Here is a 14,619-nt window from a genome sequence, read left to right on the forward strand (position 1 = left end):
AAGCACCATATGAAACTCCTGAACATCTTGCATATTGCAGATCACAGTCAGTTTTGACAAATTTGTTGTCAGTTACCGCCTTTTCAATCTTCCTTATAGGGCAGCCTTCTAAAGAGATGGATAGTTTGATTGGATCTGTGGTACAGTCCTCTAGATGAGGCAGCTGCAGAGTTGAGGCAGAACACAAAAAATTCACAACCCCCACTGCTGATCAACATACAGCCCTTTTGAACTACACCATCCTCAAGTGTAGAGAGGTAATGGATGTCATAAATATCCACATTAATTGCCCTGTATAAGAATGCAGTTTTTACTCCTGATAATGTGGCAGTGTATGAAACTTAGTCATACTTACCAAGTGAACAAGTTGTGGATTCCTATAAGGAAAGGAAAGGAAAAACAAGGAAAGGAACTATGCAACCACTAACACTCTTTACTGGATCTGGACTTAGCTTTTAGGCTATCTTTAGTAAATTTCATTTTCTCCCCTACTCCAGATATTTTCTGACTTGCTTAGGAAATATTCTAATAGCCATTCCATGTAGCCCTGCATAGAATATGTCGAGACATATTTAATTACAATTACAATGGTCAAAAGGAGGAGGTGAGGTGTGTGTGTGCACACGTTTTTCCTGCTATAGTGCATTGCCTACAGTAGATCAGCGGTTCTTAAAGTGGGGTCTGCGGACCCCTGGTGGTCCGTGACCCATAGCCAGGGGGTCCGCGAAAATAATTTGTTACAGCCTACCATTTTTTTTCCAGACTATAAGTCGCGTTTTCTTTATCATCTGAAACATGCATGCTATTCCAGAGTGGCTTGTATAATGCATTTAATGTCAAATAATCAAAAAAAGGAGGCACTTAAGAGTTTCTATAGATAGATACATTTCTCATGTCTGAGCGTCAAGTATTCGCTGTGTTTTGTTTATTTTTGTTCATGTGCGCCAGAAGACAGAGATGGCAGAAAGCGCATCCTGTTGTTTATTTTTCAAAGGCATGATATTTTGTAGTCATTTTTAATGTACACATATAAAAAAAAATAGACACTTTACCATTTTGAATGGTATTTTGAATTACCTGTATGACCATAAATAACATAGTATCAAATTTTTTCCTCAGCTGTGGAAACAAATTAAGTGATCGCCCTGGCGCCTCGCATGTGCTCACAATGTGTCAGTTCTTGCACTGCTAATTTGACATTGCAGCCTGTTCATCATCAAAATAAAATAATAATAAATAATAAAAATAATAAATAAATAATAAAAAGTTCTGCTTAACTTAATTTGTCTGTTGTACACTATGAAGGCAGTGCCGGTCAGTCATTACAGGGTTTGTTCACCCCAAAATGAAAATTCTGTCATTAATTACTCACCCTCATGTCGTTCCAAACCCGCAAGACCTTCGTTTATCTTTGGAACACAAATGGAGATCTTTTTGATGACAGAATGCTGTCAGATTTCCTTCTATAGACTGCCTTTGTAACTACCACTTTGATGCTTCAAAAACTAAAAAGAATGGGAAAAGAATCAAGAACAACCTCATCTTCTACACCACTCTGATTACTGCATGGAAATCAGCCATCTGTGAGGAATACAAGCACATTTTTAAAGAAGGAATCGGTCTAGGTGGAAGATTAACTATATGCAAAGATGAAATGCTGGACACAGACAACCTTCTCACCATAACTTACTTCACTAAAGGCACCTTCTTTCTTTAAGGCAATGAAGCAAGCCCAAACTCATTCGAGGAGATTTTCCCCCTGCTGAAGGCCAGAGTCGAGGAGGAGAGAGACAAGCCTCATGCAAACTGCACAGACTCTGAGGAGGAAGACCCAGTCAATCTTTCACCTTCACCATCTGACCGTCGACTGAGAGACAGTTTAGCTTTGCTGGAATTGGACTTCACTGAATTCAGAGAACACACTCAAGTCAAACTCTCAGACACACAACACAAACATTTACATCCAAGAGCTCAAAGATCAACTCAGGCAGCTGAAGAAAGACACCAACTCCTCCATCACTGAACTCACAAGAGCTCTCAGAGAACTGCAAGAAGAAAATCAAACTCTCTGCACACAGATATGCAAACTAGAAGAGGACAAAGAAAGAAAAGAAGGGAACTTCTCCAGACAGCTGCAAGAAATGAGAGAGCAGTTACAGAAAAACACAAAAAAACAACACACTTTAGTACAGCTGCTGCTACAGACTACACAAACACAGACAGCGAGCCTGCCACAAACACACAGACACTCGCAAACATCACCTGCCCACCCTCCAGAACCTGATCCAGATGTTCTTCTCCTCATGGACTCTAATGGAAAGTTCTTGGACCCAAAGAAACTCTTCCCACATCAAAAAATCACTGCAAAACGATGTAGCACAACAGGCCATGCCCAGCAAATCATCAGAGACTTCACAGGACACCCCTCATGTGTTATAATCCACACCGGGACTAATGACCTCCACTCACTGCGCAACAATACTGCTGATGCTGTCAGGAAAATGGCAGAAATCGCCAGCAAAAAGTTCCCAGAGTCCCGAATCATCATCTCCACACTTCTCCCACGACGTGACACACCACCACACATCATCTACAGCATCAATGCTGAAATTTCCCGTAGATGTTCTGCACTCCCAAACGTGCACCTGGTCCACCACCACATCAGCCTCCCACACCTGTATGATGGACTCCATCTACACAAAGACGCAGTGCGTGTTTTTGCAAGGACCCTAAAAGATGCAGCCCAACGTCACCAAGACACTTATTACCAACCCCAGAACACTACCTGCCCATCCACCCCTACATGCCCAGACACACCCCTCCGACTCCGGTGAGGACAGACGTCGGCTGGACAAGCATCCCACGTCATCCACCTCACTCGCAGCCACCTATGGCTCACTACACACCTGTAAATCTGCGGTCACCAACTTCACGTCCACCTGCTGGCCATTGTAGGATTACAAATTTAAGAATCTGTTTAAGATCTGCTGATCCTATGTCCTGACATAACATCATATGAAATACTAAGGTGAAGTACATTGTATTTAACATTTTGAGGTAAAAAGGATGACTTTCTAAGAAAATCAAGTCAGGCGGCCCAGGTGTCTTTATGCACTTCCTGACCATTTGGCATGACAAGCTCAAGACACAGCTCTGCCTTTGTCTCTATGATAATGTGAAGGTATGGGCGATACTGTCAGACTGATTGGATTAGCACCTATGCATTTGAATGGCTGGGGAAATGCCGGGAACGGGCTGATTACTGCACTGCATTTGCATGCTTTGTTTAGATTGTCTCCACCTCTACTGTATGTATGCCTCCCCCTTGAATGTATATAAACTACAATGTACACTGCCTTAGTTAGACTTGATGACTGCAGCTACCGACAGCACGTGTTCTCAATAAAGAATCTGCTGAAGATACATCCAAGTCTCCTGGTCTTCGCTTTTTAGATTTCCAACACCATCAAGCCCCCATCAGGAAGAAGAAACCAAAACCCGCCCCACACCCACACCAAGAGAAATCCCTGCAACTGAGAGCACAGAGCTACGCTGAAGCTGTAGCCCGGCCTCCTGCTTCACCCACCACCGCCACACCTGCCAGATCAGAGAGATGCTACACACACTGTGCAACCAGCTCCTGAGAAGATAAGAACATCATTCACAAACACAGTGCTCTATTGACAGAAAAAAAAAAAAAAAAAAAATTGCACTAATGTAAATTGTTTGCCATTTTCACATGTACACCATACCTTCGCATGTTATTTTCTCTCTGTCTTACCAAATAGGTTTATCTTTAATAATACAAATGCGTTCATTTCATATAAGTTGTTGGAATATTCAGGGTCTTCATTCGTCAATATTTGGTTCTAAAAAATAACAAAGATGCAGATATTATCATTCTCACTGAAACCTGGTGTAGAAATGATGTGCTTACCTACTGTCCCTCAGACTACTATGAAGTAATTGTGCCCTCAGTTAAATTAAGTACAGTCCATCGTGGACGAAACTCAATAGGAATTCTGGTGTGGTACAAGGAGGATCTGGCCAAACACATTTCTGTTAATACAGTTGGAAAATTTCATTGCTGGTTAAAACTAAACAAACAAATTGGCATTTCAACTATCTATACATATCTCTGTGCAATCTACATTCCTCCAGCAGAATCCCCTTACTATGATGAGGAATATCTGAACAACCTCCACACAGAAATCAGCCATTTCCAGGCCCAGGGAAATGTGCTGCTGTGTGGAGACTTCAATGCAAGAACAGGATCTGAACCTGATAACATAGATCCAAAGGGCAATGAATATGTCTTTGGCCAAAACCCCCTGAGTCTCACAAAAAAATCTCCCACCATGAAACAACATTGACCAAACTGTAAATAAAAACTGTAGAGAGTTAGTGCAGCTCTGCCGAGCCTCAGGCCTGTATATTCTTAATGGCAGGATCAGAGGGGACTCTTTAGGGAGGTTCACGTGTCGTTCAAGTCTTGGAGCTAGTGTAGTTGACTATGCCATCACTGACATGGACCCATCCTCCTTCAGTTCATTTACTGTCAAACAGCAAACTCCACTCTCTGACCATAAACAAACTAACATTTACATCAAAACACATCACACACCAGAACAAAACAGGCTGAAAACATGCAAAATGTATCAGGTCCAGCAGAGATACAGATGGGCTCCAGACAGCCCAGACAAATTTATCCAAGCCCTCAATTCGGAAGAACTGAAAAATTTAATAAATACATTTATTAATAAGAAATTTGAAACAACTAAGGATGGTGTTAATTTGGCTACAAATCAATTACATATTCAAAAAAGCAGCACATAGAAGTGAATTGAAAAAGAAAGGCAAAAAATATACTAAAAATACACCAAAAGATGAAAAATGGTTTGACTCAGACTGCAAAACATTAAGGAAACAACTTCGAAAATTATCAAATCTGAAACATAAAGAACCAAACAACAAAGATATCAGAACTGAATACTGTTCAAAACTAAAGCAATACAAAGACAAAATTAGAGTCAAAAAAGCAACACCATCTGACCAAAAGTTTACAGGAAACAGAACATACAATAAATCAGAATCAGTTCTGGGATATGTGGAATAATCTGAGCACAACAAAACCACAAGACCTACCAATACAAGATGGAGAAATCTGGACAAAACATTTCAAAAACATATATAAAGAAATCCCAACTAAAACAACTCAATGACACTTATAATCTGATCAACCAAAATCTACAAACTTATGAAGACACAATTAAAAAAAAAAATCGAAATCTACTAGACTTCCCAATTACACATGAAGAACTGACAAACAAACTCAAAAGCCTTCTAGGTGAAATGCGGCACCTGAGCTGCAGATGGCCGTGCTCAAATTATTCAACGTTGTATTTAGTTCAGGCTGTTTTCCTGACATCTGGAGCCAAGGACTTATTACCCCAATTCATAAGAGTGGGAATAAATTGGACCCTAATAATTTCAGAGGCATTTGTGTGAGCAGTAATCTGGGGAAGTTATTTAGCAGTATTTTAAACAATAGAATTGTAAACTTCCTTACCGAACACAATGTCCTGAGTCCGAGTCAGATTGACTTCCTTCCAAATCACAGAACAACCGACCACATTTACACCCTACACACCCTAATCAATAAACACGTAAAACAGACCAAAAACGGAAAATATTTGCATGCTTTGTCGATTTCAAAAAAGCATTTGATTCTATTTGGCACGACGGATTATATTACAAACTTTTACAAAGAGATGTAGGGGGTAAAGTTTATGACATTATAAAACCAATGTATTCGAACAACAAATGTGCAATACGAATTGGCAACAAACATACAGAATTCTTCACCCAGAAGAGAGGAGTATGACAGGGTTGTAGTGTTGAGTCCAACACTGTTCAACATTTACATTAATGAACTAGCGGTGCAGTTGGAACAGTCTACAGCTCCCGGACTCACTCTACAAGACAAGAACATCAAGCTCTTGCTGTATGCAGACGACCTGGTGCTGCTGTCATCTACTGCACAGGGACTACAGCAGCACCTGGACCTGCTGGAGAACTACTGCCAGAACTGGGCCCTGGCAGTAAACCTCAAGAAGACCAACGTTATGATCTTCCAGAAAAAGCCCAGATGTCAGGAACACAGACACCAGTTCAGTCTAGGCAGCACTGCTCTAGAACACACGATGCAGTACACTTACCTCGGCCTGATCATCACTGCATCGGGGAGTTTCAGTATGGCAGTGAATGCTCTCAAAGATAAAGCTCGAAGAGCTCTATACACCATCAAGAAAAGATTCCAAAACATTGAATTACCAATTCCGATCTGGTGTAAAATCTTGTTGAATCCTGTGATTCAGCCCATTGCGCTGTATGGAAGTGAGGTTTGGGGTCCACTCAGTGATCAGAGCTACACTAGATGGGACAAACATCCAACAGAAGCCCTACACACAGAATTCTGCAAAATGAATCTAAAATTGCAAAGAAGGACACCCAATAATTCATAGGGAGAATTAGGCCGATTCCCATTGATTATTTGCAAAAAAGATCCCTCAAATTCTGGATGCATCTAAAATCAAGTCCCACAGAATCGCTACATTTTAAAGCATTACAAACCCAAGAACTGAACCCCGAAAAAAGTCCCCTCAGTCAGCTGGTTCTGAGAATTACTAACCTGACTAACTCTACTAACACTAACCAGTCTCAGACCAGCACTGTTTCTCATCCAAATATCAAAATAAACCAAATTTTTAAACAATCTAAAAATACATATCTGGAAATTACAATTCTATCGAACTCTAAAATCAAATTATGAATTAGAAGAATATCTCCAAAGTGTCAAAGACACAAAGCAGAGACGGAACCTGACCAAGTACAGGTTCAGTGAGCACAGTCTAGCCATCGAGACTGGCAGACACAGAAAGAGCTGGTTACCCAGAGAGCAAAGGGTATGTGTTCACTGTAGGACAGGAAAGATCGAGACAGAGATGCACTTCCTCCTTCACTGCCACAAATACACACCTGTAAGAGATCTCTACTTCACCAAATTCAGTAACTTAATAAAGAACTTTACAGCCTTGACTGAAGTAGAACAAATAAAGATAACATTAGGAGAGGGACAGACAGCAGCACTGGCTGCGAGATACGTGTGGATGTGCCACAGCCTGAGAGACAGCAGGTGAATGTGTGTAATGTGTGTGTCTGACCTCAGTGTGTTTCCCTACCATCCACCACAGTGACCCTCAGTATATGTGTGTGTATATATATATTAAAACACTGCGGTATCAAATGTACAGACATGTTCTAATTTGTTACACTGTTAATTTAAGTTTAAGTTATGTTATAATATTTAATAGTTATAATATTTATAATAATATTTTCTTCTATTATACAGATGTTTTTATTATTGTTTTAAGTATATATGCTTTGGCAATATTGTATTATTTATAGTCATGCCAATAAAGCAATTCTGAATTGAATTGAATTGAATTAGATATTGCTCATCGTGACCTTCTCATCTGAGCTGCTTCAGCGGACTAACACTGCTCGTCAATGTCAAAATGTTTGAGATGAAATCAAATCAAATTAGGCGGGCTTAATGTTCACGGAAGTGGTGAGTGCGAATTCCAGCGCAACGCTTTAGTTAATGGTCAAAGTGCGAGATAAGATGTAAATAGCTTAACTAAACAGCTGTTTTACGATAGAAGTTTTAAACGACCGACAGAAACAGTTTGCAAAGACTGTATCAATCAAAGCTCAGCTCTGGGAAGGGAAATATAGCTACAAGGTAATGAAACTGAGAGAAGAAGAAAGAGAGAAGGTGATGGAGATGAGAGAGGAAGAGCAGGTATCGCATACTGTTCCAAGGATCAGCATTATTACAATGGATTCCTAGTTAACACAGATATACTATATGTTCTTTGCTTATTTCAGTGGAAATTATAAGCTCAATTTTTACAACACAAGCACCTATTAAATAGATTGCCATTATTATTGTATACAGTGTTATGCGAAAGTTTGGGAACCCATTGCAGAATCTGTGAAAATGTGAAAAATTTTAACAAAATAAGAGAGATCAAAACTGAATAATCTGCAGAACCTAGAGGATTTTTCTGAAGAACAGAGCTCAGTTTAACTGCTCAGAACAAACAAGGGACTCATGAACAACCATCACAAAACAAACAGTCGTAGATCATCCAGGTAACCACACACAGTATTAAGAATCAAGGGTTCCCAAACTTTTGAACGGGGCTATTTTAATAAATTCAGCTATTTTTTTTGTCTTGTGGACTATATGTAAATATCTTTTATGTAAAATATCTTACTCAGGACAGTACTAAATAAAAAATATCATGCATTTTGTATGATCTCTCTTATTTTGTTAAAATTTTTCACATTTTCACAGATTCTGCAAGGGGTTCCCAAACTTTCGCATAACACTGTAAATACAGGTTATATATTTGTATACCTCGAATGTGTTCGAATATTGAACCATTAAAGGATTAGTTTATTTTCAAATGAAAATTACCCCAAGCTTTACTCACCCTCAAGCCATCCTAGGTGTATATGACTTTTTTTCTTTCTAATAAACACAATCAGAGGTACTTTAATAAATATCCTGACACATCCGATCTTCATAATGGCAGTGAGTGGGGCCAACAAGTATGAGCTGAAAAAAGTTCTTCCATCCACATCCATCCATCATAAACGTGTACTCCACACGGCTCCGGGGGGTTAAAAAAGTCCAAAAAATATCCATATTTAACAAGTTATGAAGTAAAATATCTAGCTTCCGCCAGATCGCCTTCCGTATTCAAGTTACGAAGAAAGTGTAAACTGGCGTCACGTCAGTTAAGCTTTTTCCGTAAATGGAATAGGGAAGGCGTAGGACGTAGATAAGCTTTTTGAACTGCAAGAGTTTTACACTGTTTATGATGGATGGATGTGGATGGAAGCACTTTCTTCAGCTCATACTCGTTAGTCTTTAAAAATTAAAGTATAAAAAAAGTTATAGAATTTTAAATTTACTGAAAAGAAAATGTACTATATATATATATATAAAAATATAAAATATTTTACAAAATAGTTTTTAATCCAAATTTGCTATAAAATTAAAGCAATATGTCTGAATAAATTGTGTTCCAAATTTGAAGTTGATATCAAAAAAATTTAGGTTCCTATGCAATTTTGTTTAGGCGTTATACCAAAAAAAAAAAAAAAGCCACTGGGTGACACTCAAAATCCATAATTTTTTTTTTTTTTTTTTAATGCATCTTTGTCACAAATGTATAAATTTCTCTCTCAATATCTCTCTCAACTTCTATCACAAAATAACCACCAAATATGGAATCTTGAGACTCAGACCTTTCCAACGATATGTATTTTGACAAGATTATAAAAAGTTTTGATTCTAAAGACTAATACATTTTGTAATATGACCCCACTAAGGTGGAGGACACTGCTAAAAGATTTTGAAGTACCATTTCCATGGTAAAGCAATGTCTGATTTCAAAATGGTTTTCACAGGATGAATTTTGAGGTTTTAAGCTTTTTTTTTGAGGTTTTTAATTATATATAATTTATGATTAATAATAAAACATGCAAATGCAACAAAAAAAGACTTGCGACAAAGGTCAGAACTCCTGTTATGATGTATTTTTTTGAGGTGCACTCATCATAAATTAATCTATTACTGTTCCTACATAATTTTTAACAAAAACAGCGGTAAAACATCTATTTAGCAGTCTTAGACCTTTACAGCGATATATATATAGTAGTCAACATTTGAAATTGATCAAAACATTTCATTAAACTTGTCTGACAAAGTTGTCACTAGGTGGCAACAAATTACTGTTAAAAATGTATCTATCACTGAATCATTCTTTCAGAAACAATTGAAGTCTTTATGAATTCAGCTTACAAAAATATTCTGTTTCACCTGTCTGGATCTTACATGTGTGTTCAGGCATCTTATTTGTGTTGAATTTGTGGTACCACTTTACAATTATGTCTCATTTGAACATGAACTAACATTTGTTACTGTATTTGTTAATCTTTTTTAACCTTAGTTAATAAAAACACAGCTGTTCATAGTTTGTTCATTTTACCTCATAGTGCATTAACTTATGTTAACAAATACAACTCTTGATTTTAATAATGTATTAGTAAATGTTGAAATTAACATTAATAAAAATTAATAAATGCTGTAGAAATGCAGTTCATTATAAGTTCATGTTAATGTAGTTAACTAATGAACCTTATTGTAAAGTGTTAGTGAATTTGTTGAGATGTTAAACTCATTTTACAAGTATAAACAAGTATACAAAAACAGTTATGATTAGAGGACAAAGAAAAGAGGACATGATATGATATGGTTAATTTGTACATCATTGTAATGTTCAATCATTGTTTAACACTTATGGCACTTTTTTTCCCAAGTCTTCATTTGATTTTGATATTGTTACATCCCTAATAGTTTGTCATTATTAGATTAAGATTTAATTGTAATATAGTGAAGTAAATTTAGGAGTCCCGCTGACGGGACTGTTCCTGTACTCCTTCAAGTAATTCGATATCAAGATTATGGGTTACAAGCATAATCTAGCCATTTCATTTTGGATATGTCATTTCAGCTTGTGGAGGTGTTGGTTAAGGGTTTAGACAATAAGAGGTTAAATAATAAAAATTTTAATGGAATAAGATCAATCATACAGTCAAATAAATATAACTGAATTATGCGTGTCATCCTTAAACTGCTTTTTGTTCCAAATATTTGATTCAAAACATTAACTGCAATCTATTTTTTATAGAGTGAAATCAACTCAAACTAATAAATCACCTGCTTTATTGTACCATTTTTGTGTCTGCCAAGAACATAAATGTAAATATGAAATTGTGTAGCATAGTGTCCATACTTTCAACCTGCGACTCAAGTTCTCCATAGTTCCTCCATCTGAAGCTTCTCCAATAAGAGTGAAACTATTTGTGCTCTCAGTTGACATCATCCTACAAAACAAAAACAGCTCATTAATAAACACCATACATACATTTGTATTATTTACCTTCAACTCAGTATGTGTTGATGTTACAGTTATATGCATATAACACAGAATAAACTGAATATATATTTTTCAAAAAATTCTTAGTAAAGAGTAGGAGACTTTTATAAAGAAGCTAACAGCAACTTTTAGTAAAGTCTAGACAGATTCTTAAGTGCTGACTTAAGTGTTGTGAACTACGGACTACAATGATGTCAACTCAAAATGGCCACCCTCAACCTCTGAATCAGCCAATAGCGAGCCTGCAAAGGTGAAGTCACAGCAGCACACCACCAATAATTTAATGTTATTATAAAAAAAATTTTTTTAAAAAGACACTGAAACCTTCTAATATTTAAATTTATTTTTAAAAATAGCTTTGCCTTATGCAAAATTATCACAAATCAGTATTGATGGTGTGGAATCTTTTTATATTGATGTATGTCTCCTCATTTACAATTGGAGCAATGATGTGTCATGAGTTCCATCAATGGCTCCAACAACTCCAGTGAAGCCCACTATCAACTTAAAAGTGGCTTGCTTTTGCCACATGGTTTGATGGTTAGAGAAGTCAATGAACTGCCATAGAGTAGTGGCCAAATGTGATGTCCAGCCATATGAAAATTTACATCTTCAAACCTTAATTCAAATATTTTTAAAAATGTGTTTAAAGATGTAAGCATATCGCATAGCTGAGCTTGGAGTTGTTTCATGTGTGATATTGAAATTTCAAATTATTTCAAATTATTTTTGGCCAGGCTGTCATGCAAAGAAATTATGAACATGCAAAAACAAGAGGACCAATGAAATATTAAAAACTGATTATGTTGTAGTCAATGTGTGCTTTTTTGTTTTTCTAAAACCTGTAGCTGTAGTTTTTTTTTTTTTTTTGCCAAAAATTTTGTCAGATAAATACTTTTGCTTAGTTTAGTTTTGTAGGGTCATTTATAAAAAACAAAACAACATTTTGATTATGCGGTTCAGGCTCACCGGTGATCCACAGGGATCTCTTTATCCATACAAAACACTCAAGTATGTCATATATCTCCAGATTTTGTTCTGACAGCTGGGGGACTAAATGGCTCAAAAACTGCCTTCTCTTTCTGCGTGGAACAACACTCGACCCTATGAAGATCTAATGTTTGCTATTGTCAACCGAAGCATCAATCCTCATCAGAGATAAATAAACATGGGAATATGATATGGACTCAGTGTATGCTTAAGTAACTTTATTTGGTAACATTATTATTGCTAATTGTATTATTTAGTAGCCAATGTAATTTAAATGTATAATTTTCTGTGTTTGTATTTCCCCTGTGCGTTTCTATTAATTTATTTAGTTCAAGTGAGACGAGTAAAAGCATGTTGCATACATCATTATCTGTCTCGTCTAAGCAGCAAAAAACGTATTTTACTACGAGAAAAAAACAAAAAACTTCCCTATATTAAACTGTTTGTGCTACAGTTAAAAATGTAAATTAACCACAATCTTTTCACAGCCCTTGTTTTTATCTAAAAAGATAACTGATGCAAAGAAATCGTAAAATATGTAATGATTGATGGAGCAATTGATGTAGGTAAGTGAAAATATATGCGCAGAATTGAGAAAATTGTATTTATGGAAATAAATTTATCACAGGGCAAACGTGTGAATGTTCACAAGGCATTTTATGCAGACAACTCTAATCACAGGCATTATTGTCATTGTATATGCGTATGCACTATGAGTTCATTAATCTAACCCATGCATGCATTTAAATGCCATTGGTTCATGTGATTGTACTGTATATCTTAGTTGTATTTTTAAGTGATATAACAGATTCTATAAACAACTATAAGAGATCATTTTCGGCTTTATTTTCTCCGGCACTCTGCACCGGCATAACGCGAAACCGGAAGTGTATATGCGTACACTCACTGATCGAAAATTCAACATGGCGGCCACGTGAAACTAGTCCATAGCTTTTTTTTTTTTTTTTTTTTTTTTTTTTTTTTACAAACAAACAGCAAAGAGCTTAGAACCCAAGAGGTGACACTTTGATACTTTTTGGGTAACAGCCACTAGATGTCGCTCCGGTAGCGCGGCCGCCATTATGGGGTGACAATACTAACTGGACCATAGAATCCTTCACATCTTACGCACCCAAAATCGGCGAATTTCACTGCCAAATCAGAAGCGCAGTAGAACATTTTTTAAATTAAGTCACCAGTAAATTGTATGGCTCCCACAGTAAATGTTATATTGTCTTATATATGTTTTATTTTACCAGTTGTGGAAAACAACTATTCAACCATCAGGTAACATAGTTAGCCTACTTTATTGAGTATTTCCATTTTATGCAACTTTATACATTTATTAATAGTAAATTAATAATTAATAAATTTAAGATCATCGTGTTTGCAGCGAACAATATATTTCAGACCTAGTGGATTAATAGTAATAGTATCTAGGTCTGAATTGAAATAAGCTATATAATGATCTTATAATACATGATGCATTGCTGTGTCCGTTATCGCATAATTCACACTTTTAGACACTTTTACTTCAATGGACATTAGACAACACTGCAAAATCAAGCTGTTATATTCATATATTTATTGTCCAAAATTCCCAATTTTTCTGATGCATGTCCTTAATTTAATTTCATATGTTGGTAATAATTCATTGTTTATAAGCCTTTTAAAGAATTTTAACCCAAACTGAATGGGTTTCTAGAGAGCAAAGGTTTTGTGAAAAAAGTGGAAGACTTAAACACAAAGTGTGTATAATAAACTGTAAAAAAGATTTGATGATCACTAGTGATAGTATTTTATTCTGTGCTGTCATCATTCAGGTTGGATTTCAGTTTTAATGTACGTTTTTTTAAACAAAGCAGCTGATATTGCCATAGAAACTAGTGGGCTGCCGACTCGCTTTCACCCCAAAATGGCGGAAACGCAGGGCTGCTGCTGGGCGCCGGTGTTGCAATGGAATGTTCTATTGAGTGTCGCTTCTTGTTAGTGTATATTCTTTGTTTACAGTCTATGGTCCATAGTGACAGAGCCTTGGGTGCTGAACCTTTCTTTCGTAAATGCAAAAAATATTTTGATTTATAGATTTGAATCTATGATAAGATGCCGAAAATAAATCTTTAAAACATAAATAATGTCTGATTACCTGTGGCAGTTGTTTTGAGCAAAAAAAAAAAAAAAAAAAAGGCTAATAAGCGTATTTGATGTGCTGTCCAAGGGGATTGAGGGCCGGCCGAGAGTGAGGAATGGGGTGGCGGAGGGATGCAGAAAACTTTCGAGGTAACTATAGGCAAAGAATGTACACTGACAAGAAGCGAAACTCAATAGAACGTTCCATTGCAACACCAGCAGCCCTACGCTTCCGCCATTTTGGGGTGAAAACGACTCGCAGTCCACTAGTTTCTATGGCAATATAAGCTGCTTTGTTAAAAAAAAAAAAAAAACACATTAAAGCTGAAATCCAACCTGAATGATGACAACGCAGAATAAAATGCTATCCCTGATGATCATTGGGAATGTAGGACAATAAATATATAACAGAATATAACAGCTT

The 14,619-nt window shown here is 36.7% G+C and overlaps 1 protein-coding gene across 1 annotated transcript in view; it reads right to left on the reverse strand.

Moving 5' to 3' along the window:
* The window catches only part of becn1 (beclin 1, autophagy related), a 109,024-nt gene that overhangs the window by 39,541 nt on the left and 54,864 nt on the right, over positions 1-14,619 (reverse strand). Inside the window, exon 5 of the mRNA XM_051915186.1 lies at positions 10,932-11,022. Within this exon, the coding sequence (XP_051771146.1) occupies positions 10,932-11,022 (91 nt within the window). The remainder of the gene's footprint in view (positions 1-10,931; positions 11,023-14,619) is intronic.

The sequence above is a fragment of the Ctenopharyngodon idella genome, chromosome 12 (genome assembly GCF_019924925.1).
Source record: "Ctenopharyngodon idella isolate HZGC_01 chromosome 12, HZGC01, whole genome shotgun sequence".
Taxonomy (NCBI): Eukaryota; Metazoa; Chordata; class Actinopteri; order Cypriniformes; family Xenocyprididae; genus Ctenopharyngodon; species Ctenopharyngodon idella.